At 30.8% G+C, this 18,110-nt stretch overlaps 1 protein-coding gene across 1 annotated transcript; it reads right to left on the bottom strand.

The window, feature by feature from the left end:
* Positions 1–7,169: 7,169 nt before the first annotated feature.
* On the bottom strand, positions 7,170–10,369 carry QUA1 (Nucleotide-diphospho-sugar transferases superfamily protein). The gene is made up of 3 exons (XM_068633578.2): positions 9,988–10,369; positions 8,031–9,281; positions 7,170–7,724 (listed from the first exon to the last, which is right to left on the bottom strand). The coding sequence occupies exons 1-3, from the start codon at positions 10,129–10,131 to the stop codon at positions 7,449–7,451; spliced, it is 1,671 nt and encodes a 556-aa protein (XP_068489679.1). The 5' UTR covers positions 10,132–10,369; the 3' UTR covers positions 7,170–7,448.
* Between the last annotated feature and the right edge of the window lie 7,741 nt (positions 10,370–18,110).

The raw sequence follows: 18,110 nt of genomic DNA, 5'->3' as shown, positions 1-18,110 counted from the left end.
CTTTCTTCTTCTTTTCAACCCTAACATTCTCATTTTCGTTGTTCATCCCCGACATTTGCGTTTATCTCTTCCACATCTTAACCTTAACATTAGACAAACAAACCTAAACATTATTTTAGTGTATGTCTACTACGCATCAAACGTAGCATTCTTGTATTTGTTGTTCTCTTCCATCATTCATCATGTTATTTGTCTCTTTATTGTTTGCTTGTGAGTCATTTATCTCTATCGTTCTCCTTCTATATTTATACTTTATTTTGTCTTACATTTTATTCATAAATTTGATTTTAATAATAATTTATTACATTTTTATTTTTTTAGTGTTTAACATTTGTTTGAAGATTTGAAATTTTTAATTTTTTGTGTGTAAACACTGTTACTTATATAGTTAGATTAATACTTGAAAATTATATTTTTTAGTACAAAAAAAATCTAAAACTTTAGCCTAATTAACTCAACTTAATCTACAATAAGTTAGATTGAATTTAACATAAATTCAATCCGGTACAATAATAAGTTTCTCTAAAATATTACCCAACTCATGTGATTTGAAAATGTGATTTGATAACCAAGGACAATTTTTACCACAATTACATCTTCGAACTGATGCCAAATTTATAAATTATATGCTAAATTAATAAATTATGTAGATAATTCATCTTAACGAATTTCTAAATTATTTATGTAATTGAATAAAATGTCAATATTGACATGATACCTGATGGCATTCTCATAGAGCTCTTCTTGGATTGGATGTTGTGAAAAATGGTGCGGAAGCTATGGATTGAAATGGACAAGATCCTCCTAGGAGTTATGGTGATCTTGAAGGTGCATGATGAGTATGGAAGAAGGGAGGTTCGGTCAGCCCTTTGATAGATGGTGAAGATGAAGATTAGGTCCTAGAAACTAGGCAAAAGCAATGTATGGCACAATGTGGGCAGCATAAACATTACTCTCATTAATCTTCCAAATACAAGTAATATGCATGTCCTTTTATAGGCTAAGGAGGCCGTAAATGTTAAGCTAAGTGCAAATGAAATGTAAGCAAAATGAAATGGAAATGTGAGGCACATGGGCACATGGAGCACATGGGTGCACATGGCTTCACAAAACCGTCCCTAGATTAGTGAAGACTTCTAGAAACCTTTAGCTAATCAAGGTTAACTCCTCCTTAATTCTAATGTGCAGAAAAATAAACATTTGTCCACATGGCTATGCTATTTACACCCCAATTAAAGCTAAACTACACTTGATGGGCCTTCATGGAATATGTGCTAGTATGCCACTCTCCCATTCATAGCTTGATCCAAGTCTTCTTGTCCTAGATGCTCCTAGCTTGTCCTAGACGCTCCTAACTTGGCCTTCTTGTCCTAGACGCTCCTAGCTTGGTCTTAGACTCTCCTAGCTTGATCTTAGACGTTCTTGACTTGGCTCTTGCCTTTCATGGAAGGTTGTGCTTGGCCCTCTTCCATCATCCCCTCCCTCTTGAAAAGGATTTGTCCTCAAATCCAATGCTTTTGCTTCCTAGGGGGATGGTTGTGGCTGGATGGTGTCCATCATCTCCTCCTTCTTGAAAAGACCTATCCTTAGATCTTCAGACTTGATCTCGGATAGCAGCCTCTTGCTTTGAGAACTAGGATTGCCCTCCCGGGTCAAATGTGTACCTACGGAAATCATCAAATAAAGCAAAGGTGTCAGTTTGAAAATTAATTTCACTAAGTTGCCATTTTTTTTTCTTTTGTGTTTGGCAACTTTTTACAATATTTCTTTTTTGATTGTTGTATGTGTTCTCTAATCATCTTATGCATTTTAAAATTTTCAATTGTGGTTACTTTCTCCTTAGGCACAAATCCTATAGGAGATGGTAACAACTTAAAAGAAGAAAGATGATTTAGCCCACCTACAACCTCAAAAGTAGAAATATAAGTAGTTTTGTGAACTACTTTATGGTGTGTATGCTCATCTCTAGAGTTGTGTTTGTCCTTTATGATTATTCTAAGCATAGTAGAAAGAGCTAGATTTTCAAATGTATTTTGATCATGCCTTTGAGGATGATAAGAATTTAAAGTGTACAACTTAGATGCAAGTTTTTCAAAGAGAATCCTCAAATCATGGTTTGTGAAATTTGGAGCTCTATCCAACACTATGCTTGAGGATAAACCATGAAGATGTACCACATCTCTAGAGAAGAGTTTATCCATGAAAATTGAATCAAAACCTTTTGTTGTCCTAGGAAGCTCTAATATGAAGTTTGTGTCTTCCCAAGGATCATTTACAAAAGGAGAAGGAGTATAGAGTTCTTGAGACTTTGCCTTAGGTGTAGTTTGAAAACAAGAATTGTACCTAAAGTAATGTCTTTGAACCTCTTTTCTCATGGGTGACAAAAGTTTTCCTTTTAAAAGCTCTAGAGTTTTATCAACTCTAATTTGACCCATGAGTTCTCCTTCATGTAGACTTTTTCTCTTATGTGTAAAGATAGTCTCGTTGTTACAACCATTGTTTATGAGAATTTGTACACTTTGCAATGGTTGTCTCAATAAGACATGACAAGTTTCTTTAGGCACTACTTCACATAAAAATTTGTTTTTGTAGATGCTTATAGATAACTTGACATTCACTTGGTGATATCCTAGCACATATGAGAAATAATCTACTTTATCTTTATCTATGCAAGCTTCTTTTAAAAACTCTTCTTTTTTGCTTATGCTTGCAAGTGTTCCTTTAAAAGAGGTAAGGCTAGGTTGTTCAACAAGAAGCATGTTTTCAAGGGTATTTTCAATGTGCTTGCCTTGTTGAATGACCTTGTGGGAAGGAACACTCTTCTCCCACACCTTTTGTTTCACAAGGTTTTCTTTCTTTTCTATTTTTACATTTTCATCACTCTCACTAGCTTCTTTTTCTTGGCTACTATTCTCATCTTTGTCCCTTAAGATAATAGATCTTTCATTGGAACATTGAGATGCTAATTGATCATTGCCAAGGTATTCTAAACATGGAATTTCTCTAGCTTGAGTGTGAGAGATATGCTTGGTTAGGTTATGGGAAAGTTCTAGAGATGGTTCTTGTATATGTTCTTTCCCTCTATGGAACTCATCCTTGTCATAAGATACATAGTATGAACTTTGTTTTTGACTTGATTGTTTTCTCAAAAAAAAAAATTCAACTTTAATGCTAAGTTGAATCAAGTCATTTAAATCTCTATAAGGTAAAAGTTCAACTTTGTTTCTTATCTCAAGTTTGAGACCACTTAGAAACCTAGCTATGGTGGTATGGTTGTCCTCGTTAATCCTTGCCCTCTCAATATATGATATAATCTTTTGCGAATATTCTTCTACACTCATATATTTTTGATGAAGTCTTTGGAGCTTGTCCATCAACTTCCTATTGTAATGTGAGGGAATATGGCGACATCTCAAGGCTCCCCTAAGGTCATTCCAAGATGTAATGGGAGGGTCCTTGTGGAGATGTCTCTCTCTTTTTAGGGCATTCCACCAATACATAGCATCACATTGAAAACTTAAGGTAGCTAAGGGTACTTTCTTTTCTTCACTCACATGGTTGTAAGCAAACAAATGCTCAACCCTCACTCCCAATATAGATATGTTTCTACATCTTCTTTTCCATAGAAATGAGGTAGCTCTACCTTAGCTTCCTTTAGGTTTTCTTGTCTCTCTTCTCTAGCTCTCCTAGGGGATGGTTGATGATATTCATTTGTCCTAAGACTTTCTTCCCCAAGATAATCATGATGCTTAGAGCTAGATGCATGAGAATGTAATTTTTTTTAAAATTGAGACTTCTCATCCTTTGCTTTAGTCAATTTATTAGTTTTGGCCTCATTCTCCAATTGTTTAGATGAAATCAATTGCACAGCTTGTGAAACTTCTTTCAAAAGAGTTTTTAAAGATTTTACTTCACTTTCAATAGACTTTGCAGAATGAGAAGAAGCAGACATGACTATAGCTTTGTGTGTAGAAGTATTTTACTTTGAGAAAATTTAGAGAAGTCAAAGAAGGTAGTCTTCTAGGTAAGGGAGGTGAGTCACAGTGGACTACTTAAATACCAAGCCTTTGCCTTAGCCAAAAACTATCTCTCAATGTCTTCACACAAAGTTTTCTCTTAGTAAACCACTTAAAACACAATTAGGTTAGAGAAATCAGATTTTAATGCAAGAAAACAATGCAAACTATCTAATTCAACCAAACAAAAATTAACAAAGCTTTAAGCAATACAAGACAATTAAAAACGTAACTATCTAAAGCAAAGAGATGCAATTAAAACAATTAACAATTGCTAAACTAGATAGTTCTACACTAGTCGGCCCTAGGTGAGGCTTCTTGGACACTTGGAGCCCTTGAATACACACTCACCGTCTAATCACGTAATTAAAGAAGTAATTAACAAAAGTTAAGTTGCAAAGAAAATAAAGAAAACTCTCTTTGTTGATCTTTTTTTGCTATTGGCACTTCCTTGGTTGTCTTTTCTTTGTTGGGCCTTCCAATGTTTGTGGTGTTTTTTGTAGGTATTTTTTTTCTGCCCTTGCCTTTGTTCCTCTTAGAATTAGGGAATTAATTCTCCAATCCAACACCTATCAAGCAAACTAGACCTTACTCAAGTCAAATTTCCACTCAAATAAGCACCAATTCAGAATCAATCCACCACCAAATTTAGAGGCCAAAGAATTAAAGCAAGAAACAAATTAATTGGAAAAACAGTACCACTCAAATGGAATTAAAAAGTGACAACTAGAAAGAGTTCCAAAGAAATATTAGACAAGCAAATAAAGGTACTCAAAGAAAGGTAGGCACACAAAATGGATCCTAAGAATAGCACTATAATTGATTTCAAAATCAAAAACAGCATCACTGAAAAAAATTGTTGTGGGCCAGAGAACGTGATTTTCCCCGATTTATGCTGAGCTGTCCTTTTAAGATTTGCTTATGAAAATTTATATGCCAATAATTCAAGATCTTAACTAAATTCTGGTGTTGGTTTCACTCCAAACGCATAAACCATTTTTTTTAATAAATTTTCTAAAATCAGTGTTCAGTTACGCCAACTGTAGCGCCAGATTTGCACACTGCTTTTATAATATTTATCATTTTTTTTCTATTGACTCTTTTGAGCTGATTATTTTTTTTGTCTTTTCTGTAACACCTCAATCTTGCATAATCCAGAGGATCAGAAATTTTCTATGTGGAAAAATAATTTTCTTAAGTAAAACAGCCAGCACAAAGTTATGCAAAACAGGGAATTCTGTAAAATCTGAAAAATAACAGCAAGATACCAAAAGAAAAACACAATGAAATTGGTGAAAAGGAATTTATGTAGATCTAAACACAAATATGAACTCAAGCTAAAAATAAAAGGCACCAAAGGATAAAAAACACAGCAGATTCAAAACAAACATTTAGACCAAAATCAAGAAACAAATAAGCCAAACAAAGTACTACTATGATTTGATGACATTTTGGAAAAACATGACTAGACAAAACACATATAGATTCAGAAATTAAAAGACTCGAAGAGCATAAAATGAACCAAATAAAATTGCAATAAGGACTCAAATACCTAAAATAAAAACAGCAACACAAAGTGTATGGAATCCTACCAAAAATTGCACAAAGATTGCTCAAGAACAATTGAACAAGATGCACCGATTGGAATTTCCAAACAGCACACCAATTCAAAGCAAAAATTAAAAAACAACAAGACAATATGGAATGTAAAGAACAACACGGATTAAAGAAGAACTCAAAAAGAAAATGATCAAGAAATACTCATCTTTGAAGAACCTATGCTCATGATACCAAATGATGGCATTCTCATGGAGCTCTTCTTGGATGTTGTGAAAAATGGTGCGGAAGCTATGGATTGAAATGGGCAAGATCCTCCTAGGAGTTATGGTGATCTTGAAGGTGCATGATGAGTATGGAAGAAGGGAGGTTCGGCCAGCCCTTTGATAGATGGTGAAGATGAAGATTAGGTCCTAGAAACTAGGCAAAAGCAATGTATGGCACAATATGGGCAGCATAACATTACTCTCATTAATCTTCCAAATACAAGTAATATGCATCTCCTTTTATAGGCTAAGGAGGCCGTAAATGTTAAGCTAAGTGCAAATGAAATGTAAGCAAAATGAAATGGAGATGTGAGGCACATGGAGCACATGGGTGCACATGGCTTCACAAAACCGTCCCTAGATTAGTGAAGGCTTCTAGAAACCTTTAGCTAATCAAGGTTAACTCCTCCTTAATTCTAATGTGCAGAAAAATAAATATTTGTCCACATGGCTATGCTATTTACACCCCAATTAAAGTTAAACTACATCTGATGGGCCTTCACGGAATATGTGCTAGTATGTCACTCTCCCATTCATAGCTTGATCCAAGTCTTCTTGTCCTAGACGCTCCTAGCTTGACCTTCTTGTCCTAGACGCTCCTAACTTGATCTTAGACGCTCTTGACTTGGCTCTTGCCTTTCATGAAAGGTTGTGCTTGGTCCTCTTCCATCAATACCCAACAATAACAATAATACTTTGGCTTTAAATTCAGTGTATAATGCACATCGAAAGTACATGGCACATAAACTTGGGTGTTTTTAATAAATTATATAATTAATTATTTTTAATTTAACTATTGAATTGTGTAAAAGTATAACAATGATTGTATATGTAAAATTGTACATAATTTATATAGATACGCAAATAAATAATGAACTATTCACTTATATTTTTAAAAAGATATCATTTGTTACAAAGATATATAATTTTTTTAATCGCGTGGAATTTTAAAATGTAATATTTATAAAGACGTTATATTTAACAACAGGATTAATACTAAATAAAAATAGAACATTAGACTTTATTATATTGAAACTCAAACAAACTTGATTATAATTAATTTTACTTTTATTAATTAATAAAATGTGAGGATACAAAAGTTATTGATACATTTACCTATATTTCAAAAGCCATAATATAGCACTCAAACTTCTTTTCAAACTACAAACTCACTTCAAACGGTAAACATCAGTCTTGAAGAATTCAAAAAATTAATTTTAGGGATTGAAAACACAAATTCTGATGTTGATACCCCAATTCAGACGTGATTTAGAATCTGACAGAAAATGTATTTATATATGATGTGAAAGTTCCACTGTCAAATAAAAACTGACAAAAATGAAAGGCACAACATTTAATTCAGTAATACTATTGTTCAGGATCAACCACATCTTTTAAATAAGATTATTCCATAAATGTGAAAAATAAATAAGAGAAGATGATAGAATTACTACACTATGTATTTTACAATTAAAAGAAGAAGCAAGATTTTTTCTTGCACCAGCTAGAACTTCGTTAAATGTATAAGCATTATATATCAAAGCTGAACAGCAGATAAGCTGCAGAGGCACCTAACACAGCATCACCAAGAGTGAAGAAGCTCGCCCATTTAGATACCAAAATTGCATGCCTGAACGAAATCTAGTTCATAGTCAACATACTTTGTCCAAAGAGGCTTGAATTGAGCCATTGCAATGTCAAGCCATGGTTTCATGTTGCCATTGAAGTGCACCACTGCTGCATTGTTAATCTCATCCATGCTGATGCTTGGATTATAGCCAAGTCCCAGAACATGCCATGACTTATCCAGTGGTTTAGTTGTTGAGTAATATGTGATCAGACCTGGTGGCAATGTCCCTAATTTCCATAGTGTTCGGTTTTCATTCTGCACCAGCATGAGCCCACCACGTTAAAACATAATTAGTTAACAGTTATTGGAAATGAAATGATTGCATAGCATGTATAGTCATTGTTTCTATTTTAGTTTCAGAATATGCAGCCTCTAGCACCAATGCTAGTGATGCAATGATTAACATGACATGTAATTTAACAGCATTAACAGGTATCAAACAATGCCAAATGGGGTTAATAACAATATTAAACCTAGAGCTGTATGTTATAATAATACATGTTTGAGAATGCAAAAATAGTGAGGAACTGTAAAGTTGAGGTAAAACGATAAGAGAATTACCAGATTCTGCCAGTAATGATATTCTTCCGTGCACTTTTCCCTTCTCCAAGCATCCAAATCAAAGAAATTCATTCCATAAGCCCATGCACAAGCCTTTGGACTAAATTTTGCTTTAATCAAGGGGTGTGAGAAGTTCATGTACTGTGCATATCTATGGAATGACCCAAAACATGTTTCTACAGCTCCATTAACCTTGCCATCCATATCAATCTTCCATAACCCGGTAAGATCCTTTTGAACCACGATGTCATCGTCCAAAAACAAAATTTTATGCAGCTTTGGGTACATTTCTGGCAAGTAGAACCTCAAATGGTTCAATATGGACAAATATTTGGGATTCCTAAACTTCATATTATTAGTGTCCTTTGTAGCATTCTCAAGCTTGTTCTCGAAGTAAAATCTCTGGAGGTTAGCAGACTCCAATTGTTTAAGGACCGGCACATAAGAAGAGTTCAGGAACTTGTAATCCTCCACTGCCTTGACCTCAATGTGTGCACCATTATAATCCTTCAACTTAAACATCACCTGCATTGCTCCAAGGTTCATCTTATCAGTCACAACATGAAACACATGCTTCCATGGCTCCTTTGCATTCTTTGTTGCTGAATTAACAACAACAGATGCTGCAACAACATTGTCAGAGAACAAAGCATAGTGGTACAAGCTAGGATCTTCAACTTCTGGAGGGGTAGGCTTCCCCTCAGTTGTGTACTTCTCAGGATGGGCAATCCTCTCTTCCATCAATCTCATGGAGAGACAATGCAAACTCTTTGGAATCGACTTGGCAGCAATGAGGCTCGAGAAAGCACCCTGCTTCTTTGCCTTGGTTAGCTGCTCATTCACTGAGAAAATCGTATCCTTCAACTTCTGAATCTTGAGCTGGTTATCAAAGGATTCCTTGGCATCCCCGATCACCTGGCGTGTGGTCTTAATTCGCTCCTTCACTTCCTTCTCCAATTGTCGAACCACTGATTCATCAACAGGGGATGCATCACTACTGAAAAGAGTCCTGTATTGAGGTTTTTTCATTAGATCTGAGAAGTTGACTGATAGCTCTGCAAAAATCCTAACAAGTTTTGAGCTCTCGAGCTTGAGCTTGCGTGCATAGGAAGCATACACAAGAGCCAAAGAACGATGATCATCAGACTGCTTACGAATCTGGTCCAGTCGAGGCTTCAGAGGATCTGTTTTCAGAGCTAGAATGGATCTCCTTATTGACTCAAATCCATCTGCAATACCACCCTCAGAACCCTAGTTCACCACCACAACAACAGATCAGTAACCTTACTTCGTTAATCTTTTTCCTTTCTCAGAAACAAAAACAATTTAACGAAACCACGAAACTTTTCCCCTTACTAGTACTACAAGACCACCCCATATCAAAACAAAACGAAACAAACCCTATTTGATTCTCAATAAAATTAGCTCAGATCAAGCCTAGTTCAAAAGCACAACAACAATCTTGTTATCAACTTACAGAAAATAACAAACATTTTCCCTTTCAAGCAGTGACATTAACATTAAAATTTCCCCAGACTACAGAAAGAAATCAAACCCTGAATGTTCCCCAAGAAAATTAGAACACTTCAAGCCCAGTTCAAAAGCGCAACAACAGATTAAAATCCTAGCTTAATCAAATCTCTGTACTTTCCCATAATAGAAAACACAAACTTTTTTCACTTCCAATAACATTGCCATGAAAATTAGTAGAATCAAGCCTTCACTGGATCCGGAAAGAATCGGATCCGACCCATTAGAACCCGTCCAATAAGATCCATAACTAACCTCACCCCACCAATTTTTTCTCCGAATTAAACTAACCCAAAAAGCAAAAAACCCAGAAAGCAAGAAATTGCGAAAAGAAAGGAAAATTGTTCCCCGGGAAAGAACACAGTAGAGAAAACAAAACATAAAAAAGGTTGAAAATGAACTAAGTATAGAAAAAGTATGAGCTTACCGTGAAGTGGTGTTGATGGGAAGAATAAGAATGGGTAGTGAAGAGAAAAGAGAGCAGGAAGAAAGTGCAGAGAGCTAAGGACATAGCAGAAGTGAAAAGTGTGAAGGTTGGGATCCTTGAACGTGGAAATCGAGGATTCGCCATTTTGGTATCAGAAAACTCCGAAATCAGAGAGAGGAGGCAGCATTCAACTCCAGTGGACTCTCAAAAACATGCACTCAGATTTTCTCTTTCACTCTCTCTTCCTCTTCTTCTCAAAGAGAGACAGAAACAAAGACTCAGATTTGACATTTTATACTTGAGTTTAACTTTAAATATTATTATACCAAAGTACCAAAAAAAAAAAGAGTAAAACGTGTAGTGTTTTTTTTTTTTCTAGAACAGGTTAAGCATTTATTACTTTGTTAGATTTAGTGGATAAAAGAAACATTATTGAATAAAAATGAGTTAAGAGGTTTAACTATTAATTGATTAATTTTATACTTAAACCGCGTCCTTATTTTTTTTAATTTTAAATGAATCTTTATTTTATTTATATTTTTAACAAATATCATTAGTATCTTTTCTAGTTTTTAAATATATAGTCATGTTCTACTACTACTATTATTATGATAAATTAAATTTTTGTTCATAGATATTTTGAAAATAATATAATTCTTTTTTTCAAAAAAATTCCAAAAAAGCATAGTTTTATCTTTTATGCTTTTAAAAAATATAATCACCTTCTTTAATCTTAGTATACTAATTGTAATTTATATAAAATATTAAAGTTTTAAAATATAAAAATTAAATATTTTTCTGAAAAATAGAATTGGAATATTTCTATTTTTATCAAAAATAAAAAATGGGTGTGATTTAGTTAAAAAAACACACAAATATAAATATTATTTATTAATAATAAAAAAATAATAAATATTTATTTAAAAATTACAGAAATTATGAGTGCTATTTTATTATTATATGATACTATTTAATTTAATCTTAAGTAGAAAAGTGTAATTTTATTGAAAAATGATTATATATAATAATTGAATTAAATAACAGTGTAAAAAATAATGTTAATACGTATATTACTTCTCAACCTGTGTTGTGCCGACATTCTAGTGGACTTCAACCTGTGATCTCCGGTAGTGTCGTCTCCACTTTTCCACCGTCACCTTTTTGTTTTCAATACCGTGTTACTTTTGTTTCCGGTTGCCTGTCACCTACCAAATGTTATTTCCTTTTTCTAATTTTTATAGAGGAAGCATTTCTTTTAGCTGATTAGTCAGCAGCATATTTTACAAAACAAAATATAGAGTTATAATGTTTAATTAAAAAATCATTCATTAAGTAAAATTAAATTATTCTTTGACTTATTAATTCAATTTTAATTTCTTAATTATCTCATATTGTTAACAATTTTAACTTTTAAATTACATATTTCATTACAAAAATATATTTGGAGTGGACCTCAGCTAAATCACCTCAATAAAGTTTTACATTTCAACACAGTTGAAAAATAGATACTAAGAACATACATTTCACTTAACATAATTAATCAGATTCTTCAGAAATAAAATAGATAAATATTTTTTACACTAAAAAAATTCATTAAATAACAATTAAATTTAAAAAAATTATTATATTAATAAAATTAAATACTATTTTAGAGATAAAAAAATTGTTTGTATCTAAAATGGTTACTATTATTAATAAAAAATTATAAAATAAATTTTAAATTGTTTTAAATAGTTTTTTAGAAATTAATTTAAAATCTAAAATAATAATAACTAAAACTTTGATAGTTAATAATTAGATATTAATTTAAAAATTACTTTATAAATTTTAATTAATAATATAAACTACTTTAGATATGAATAATTTTTTTTATCTTTAAAATAATTTTAATTTAATTTAATAATAACTAACTATTTTAGTCTTTAAAATTAATTATAATTCGATAATTTAAGCATATGAGTTTTAAAAAATGAAGTTTAGATAATTTTCGGACCTATAATAATAACTTATAAAACATATGAAAATTTATATTTTTTAAGAAAAATAAAATTGATAATTTTATTAAAAATTGTGTTTTTAAATATGTGAATCATATGTCATGTGTGTGCATTTATTTTGAGTATTTAGATAGTTTATTTTTATTTTTTAAAATATATTTAAAGGTAATATGTGCACTAAATGATATTCACTGTATATTATATACTAGTATAGTATAGGTACAAGTTGACTAAAAAAATGATATAAATTGTTTTTAAAAAAATAAGTATTTTTTAAAATTTACTTTCTCTAGTTTGTCTTTAAGATGTTCAGTTGACCATTCACTTTTTCAATATTCATAATGAAGTTAACTAATTTCCTTTTTCAAAACTTTAGTTATAATCGTTTTATTGAATAAATCTTAAGTTGTCAATTGAAGTTGTTGTAACTTTTGAACTTTTAAGCAATAGAAATACTTTTTAGAATTTGAAGTCTTCATAAGAGTTGTAAACTCTCTTAATTTTCTTGTGACTTATATTTGAACATTATTCGATGAGTAAAATTCAATATAAGTTGTTGTTTTTAAAAGTTGTCCTAAAATAATTTTTTTTATGAGTTCCTTTTAAATTTTAAGACAATGTAAATAAAATAAGAGCGTGTAGTATATGATGTGAAGAGTGTGTTGATTATTATTGGCTCATTTTATCTAAATAGATTGAAATTAAAATTTCAATTTATTGTAATGAATTATGATTATATTTTGCATGTTTCTCTTTAATGATTGAAATTAGATAATTTGTAAGAATTGACTAATGTTGTGAAATTGTAATTGATATGGATTGAAATTGATGGTGTGATGTAGATATAGTGTTTGCAAAGGAGGTAAGTCATAGAATTTACCTTTTTAGATGATTAGATGATGTTCTTTTTCTCTATCGAGTGTCGAAGAGGATGGTTTGAATTTAAATTCAACACATTTATGTGTTTTTTAAAAGTGATCAAATGTTTATGTGATGAGTTGGATGTTTGATGTGAATGTGGTGCTTTTAGACTCTGGCATGAGATGTATAAACACTTGAATTGGTATACGTAAATGAACATATATTTTGATATGAATATATGATAACTTAAATTTTGTATTCACATTTATAGAGTTATTATATTTTGTAAGTCTTTCTATCTTTCTTATTCTTTGTTCTTAGCATGATATTGGAGTTGTAAATTTTTTTGTATAAATACTATAATTTTTTCTGTTGAAATTCTGTATTTTGTTGCACTATATTTAATGTTTGATTTATGGTTTTTCCAATTCAATCTCAATTTCAGTTAATGCAATTATGTTTTCTATTTTCAGTTTATATGCTTAATCTAGTTAATACTGATAGAATTCTTGAGCTTTGATTTAGTTTACTGTTTTCAATTTCGATTTCGTTTAATGTTTTCAATTCCTGTTCATGTTAATTATGTTAATTCAATCTCATTATATTTCAATTCAATTATAATTTACAATTTCAGTTTTCTGGTTAATTAGGTTTTACCATTTTTAGTTTTTCTAGTTAAAATCGCTTATAGTTTTTTTTGTTGAAATCCATTTTGATTTCTGTTTCCTTTTATTTTTGTTTTTCTGTTATTTTTTACATGTTTCTTTCTGGGTTTTTTATCATCATGGGACATTTTTTTTTAATTTTTACCAAAATGGAGTCACTGTCAAAAGAATACAAATTTGGGGCACGACTTTGTCACGTCAGTCTGAAGTCGTGTCAACTTGGTACGACTTCTGCCACGTCAACCTGAAGTCGTGCCAAGTTGGCACGACTTTGTCCACATTATATATTTTTTTAAAATTTTCTTGTTTTTAAATATATATATATATATATATATTATAATTATTTAATTATAATTAAAATTATAAGTTATGTAATATTTGAAATTAATCTTGTTTGTGCGGACAATTGCTTCTATTGTGACCTTCGGTTCTGCAATATGAACATTTTTTTTGTTTATTTAAAATTGAATCATCTATTTCATGGATTAAATTAGACCTCATAAGCTTGGAAATATTGTGGAGACGTTAGCTGTAAATGACAAAATGAGCAAACAACAATTACATGTAGACAAGACAACATATAGCTTGAAACTCCCCACAATTCTCTATTTATTTTCCAAAATAATTAATTTTCATTTCTATTTATTTCCAAATGCAATAACAATTTTTTCATATCTTTTTATTAATCTAATAACCAAATTAATATATTATATTACCGTCAAACATGATCCATACACAATTTTTTTTTATTGTTTAAAAGTAACACCCTTAGAAAATTATGTATCAAATTAATTTTAAACATTACATAATTTACTACTCAATATATAAATAAAGAAATTTTACAAGAAAATATATATATACATATATATATATATATATATATGACGTGGACAAAGTCTTCAGGAGTTGACGTGGTTTGGCACAACTTGCCCATATTTGTAATTTTTTTTGAAAGCGACCCCATTTTGATAAAAACGGAAAAAAATACCCATGATGGTCAAAATCCATTCTTTTTTATTCAATTTCAATTAATGGTCCATGTTCATTATAAGGTAGTTATAGTTCTGTTTTTTATATATGTTATGCTTAGATTAATAGGAAATTAAATTGTAAAGTATATATACCCACATTTTAATTTTAACAGAATAAAAATAATTTTTAAAAACGTATTTTTTTTAAGATATCAAAGCTATCAATTTTGTAGAAAAATGATCTCATTCTTGAGTTCCAGTGACATGATACCTTATGGCCGAACATGATATCAATCTCATTTGTCTTTTGTTTGGTCTGTAATTTTTGACTTTTTGGGTTGGCATATTGTGACCAATTGGCATGCAAATGGTTTATACCTAAAATTATATCTGAAATTCTTGGTTGGTATTCCAATTGGGTGTAGCAGCATTAACAAAAAGACCAAAACTAAAGCTGCATAAAGTTATAAACATTCAACACTTTCTGAAATTGAATTACAAGTCAAATTGGTAACAACTCACAATTTTTTATGATACTGGAATTTGAGCAAACTTTCTAATGTTAGTGCTTTCTGATCAATCTTCAGAGATATTGTTAAAATAGTGTGAGAGAAAAAGTCTTGTTAATATGGATTAGAGGTGTGAACCATGTACTTTGCAGGGTAAGAGAAAAGCAGAAAATAAATAATTATATAGAAGGTTGGAACAACAATAAATCTGAGAACAAGTAGCATTAACTCAGTTTAAGATTATGCAATGGACAAATACGTCAGAAATTTTGTATTATTGGGTTCAAATGTCAAATGAATGACTACTTTAAATGGGGCAATTACTGCACCATATCACCCAATTTCAGTATGGAAAAAAAATTCTTAAATAAATAGGATTATACATTATGGAATTCCTTTTAACGAATTTTATGTATTATGATTTTTTTTATCCGATGGGATTTTGAATTTTGAATTTTGGTTATACTTTTTCGAAATGTATTATTTTTAATTTCAGATTTTTATTTCTGGAATGAAAAATATTTTTGGAAATAAAAAATTATGTTAGGTGCAGGTTAAAAATGATTGGGTGTAGGAAGAACTTGACTATATTACTAGTAAGTTGATCTTATGATCCATCCCTCAATGAGAACTGTTTCTTCCTCCACCTCCATAGGTTCTTTTGCCACTTCCATACAAAATGTAAAAAATACATTTTTATACTTCTTGTGCCACCTCCATAGAGTATCTTTCAGATTATATAATCTAGACACGCATTTGAAAAAAGATTTTCGGATTACATAATCTGGAAGCTAAAAAAGACTTCCAAATTACATGATTCTAAAACTAATTATCCATATGAAAAAAAGCTTTCGGATTATGTAATATAGAAACTAATTACAAATTTGAAAAAAAAGTTATGAATTACATAATCCGAAATATTACAGAGGAGTATTTTTGAAAATACAAAAATTTATGGAGGTGGAGAAAGAATATATGGAAGTGCAGGAAAAAACAGTCCTAAGAGAGTTACACTGTGGGTCTAAGGTAGACCCAAGAGGAAGGCCCAGAAACCCTTCTGGCTGAAGGACTTATGTTGAATGGCCAATTCTTATTACACCTTCAATATTTTCTTCATCTCCATGAGATGTTAAAATTACTATTTGACCCTTAATAAAAAAACTGTGCAGCACCCCCTCTTCTCTTCTTTAGTTTTCTGAGCTTTGTCCATATACCACAAGCAGTTTTTGATGGAGCGGTTACGTTTGAGAGTGCATGCTCGAGAGTGGCAATTTTGTGTTGCATGAGTAAGGTGTTGAAGATGTCGTGGCTGAGGAGGTTGTGGAAGATTGTGTACAGAGGATGGTGCTTGAGGTTCTTGGTGTGATACGCGACAATATTGAACCCTTGCCTACTAGTTAAGAAGGGTATGTGAATGATAATACATGTCAATCCGAATCTGCATAGGTATATAAAACCTGTAAAAGTTATTTTTACAAAGGCACATAGTAAGGGTAGCAAAATCGGTCAACTCGATTCGTTTTTGTCCGATCCGTCACTAACTCGCTAAAAGCAGAATGTACTAGATTGGTCCGTGAATAACTGAAATTAGTAATCCGTTCCTGTGAAATTTTTGTAATTTTTTTTTAATTTTTTTGTTTTGGATCTATTTACTTGGGGTTAGTCATTGCTATCACTTTTTTGACAATAAAATAAAAAGTAAAGAACAACAATCAAATTGAATCAAATTTTAATATTTTAATCAAATAAAGTTTAATGTCTAACTAAATAAAGTAAATATCAATTATACTTCAATAAATAAATCAAATGATGTACAAAGAAATTAATGTAAACAAAGTTCTATATAAAACATTGAAAACTGTCAATTTTAATTCTAAAAACATGAGATTCCTCTTTTTAAATGTAAAAAGTAAAGAAGAGAGTCAGACCTATATGAGTTCACATGTTCAATAAGTTGATCACACCCGCCTAAATTATGGCAGGTTGACAGGCCAACTTGTCGGGCCCAAACCCACTTTGTCACTCCTAAATCTACAAATACATCAGAGCACCAAATCCAGAATACATGCTAATATTTTGTATTCTAAAATCTAAAATCCAAAATACAAAATTTGCTTTATGAATTCTGTAATCCGAAAAGTGTCCTAGAATGTAAAAAGAAATTAATAAAATACAGGAAATTTTTGTTATTTTAAGAAATATGAGAGTGCATGAAGATATATGGAGGTGCAGAAAGAAATTCCCAGGTTGAATTGGGCTTTTCATAGATTTTCCCAAATGCTTGTGTGACTTTTGTTTCTTGCACCACTTAGTTTTTTCTCATCACTTTGCATATTTCCTTTACAAAGAGGATTGGTAGAGTTGAAGGTGTTAAACTTAGCTCTCTTGTAAGAGACAAGATAAGTTTAGAAAACATTTTGAGAAAAAAAAAAAAACTATACTGGTTCTATTATTGTTTTAGATTGCTATATCTAAAAGTTTTTTTTGAATTAGACAATCCAAAATATTAATACTAGAATCTGTATTGTTACATATTGCAATTTTTAAAAGACAAATGTAATATTTTAAATGTACGATATGTAATTATAATGTAAAGAGTTATGGATTGTAATATTTTCAAAAGAAAAAAAAACTCTATTATAAAATGATTTTGTATGGTACTTTGAGAGGAAAAACTATAAGATGCAAAAAGTAAAAACTTGCTTCTATTTTTCCCTCCTCTTATAGTAAAATTATGTTCTAATCATGATTTGGTTGTGGTTAATGCTTAAAAAAAGTGGATTAAATGTTATAATGAGTGAAATTATGTGGTAAGAACTTGATAGTAATTTTTCTGACATCAAATTGAGATGGGATATATTTGTTTCGAATAGGTATAATAATTATAAAATCTTTTTTTCATTACTGTTTATTTTATGTTGACAAAGAATAAAAATATTTCTTATTCTTTAGTGACTAAATATTTTTTTATTCAATAGTTGGTTCTTCTTATAATTATCGTTTTACATTTGATAAGAAAATTACACGAGATATTTGATAACACTGTATAAGATTATAAGAAGATTAAAATGAACGTAAAAAAATGTGATTATTAAAGTTTGAAATAATTTAATTTAAAGT

The sequence above is a fragment of the Phaseolus vulgaris genome, chromosome 8 (assembly GCF_051622355.1).
Source record: "Phaseolus vulgaris cultivar YP4 chromosome 8, ASM5162235v1, whole genome shotgun sequence".
In the NCBI taxonomy this organism is placed as follows: domain Eukaryota; kingdom Viridiplantae; phylum Streptophyta; class Magnoliopsida; order Fabales; family Fabaceae; genus Phaseolus; species Phaseolus vulgaris.
The sequence above is the reverse complement of the archived record's forward strand: the minus strand, read 5'-3'. Positions and strand labels throughout refer to the sequence as shown.

Bases quoted from the DNA above. Each gene is read 5' to 3' on its own strand.
- QUA1 (XM_068633578.2), bottom strand. From the start codon at position 10,131: ATGGCGAATCCTCGATTTCCACGTTCAAGGATCCCAACCTTCACACTT. The intron at 9,282-9,987 runs GTAAGCTCATAC...GTGGTGAACTAG, and splicing joins CCCATCAACACCACTTCACG to GGTTCTGAGGGTGGTATTGC. The intron at 7,725-8,030 runs GTAATTCTCTTA...ATGCTGGTGCAG, and splicing joins ATCATTACTGGCAGAATCTG to AATGAAAACCGAACACTATG.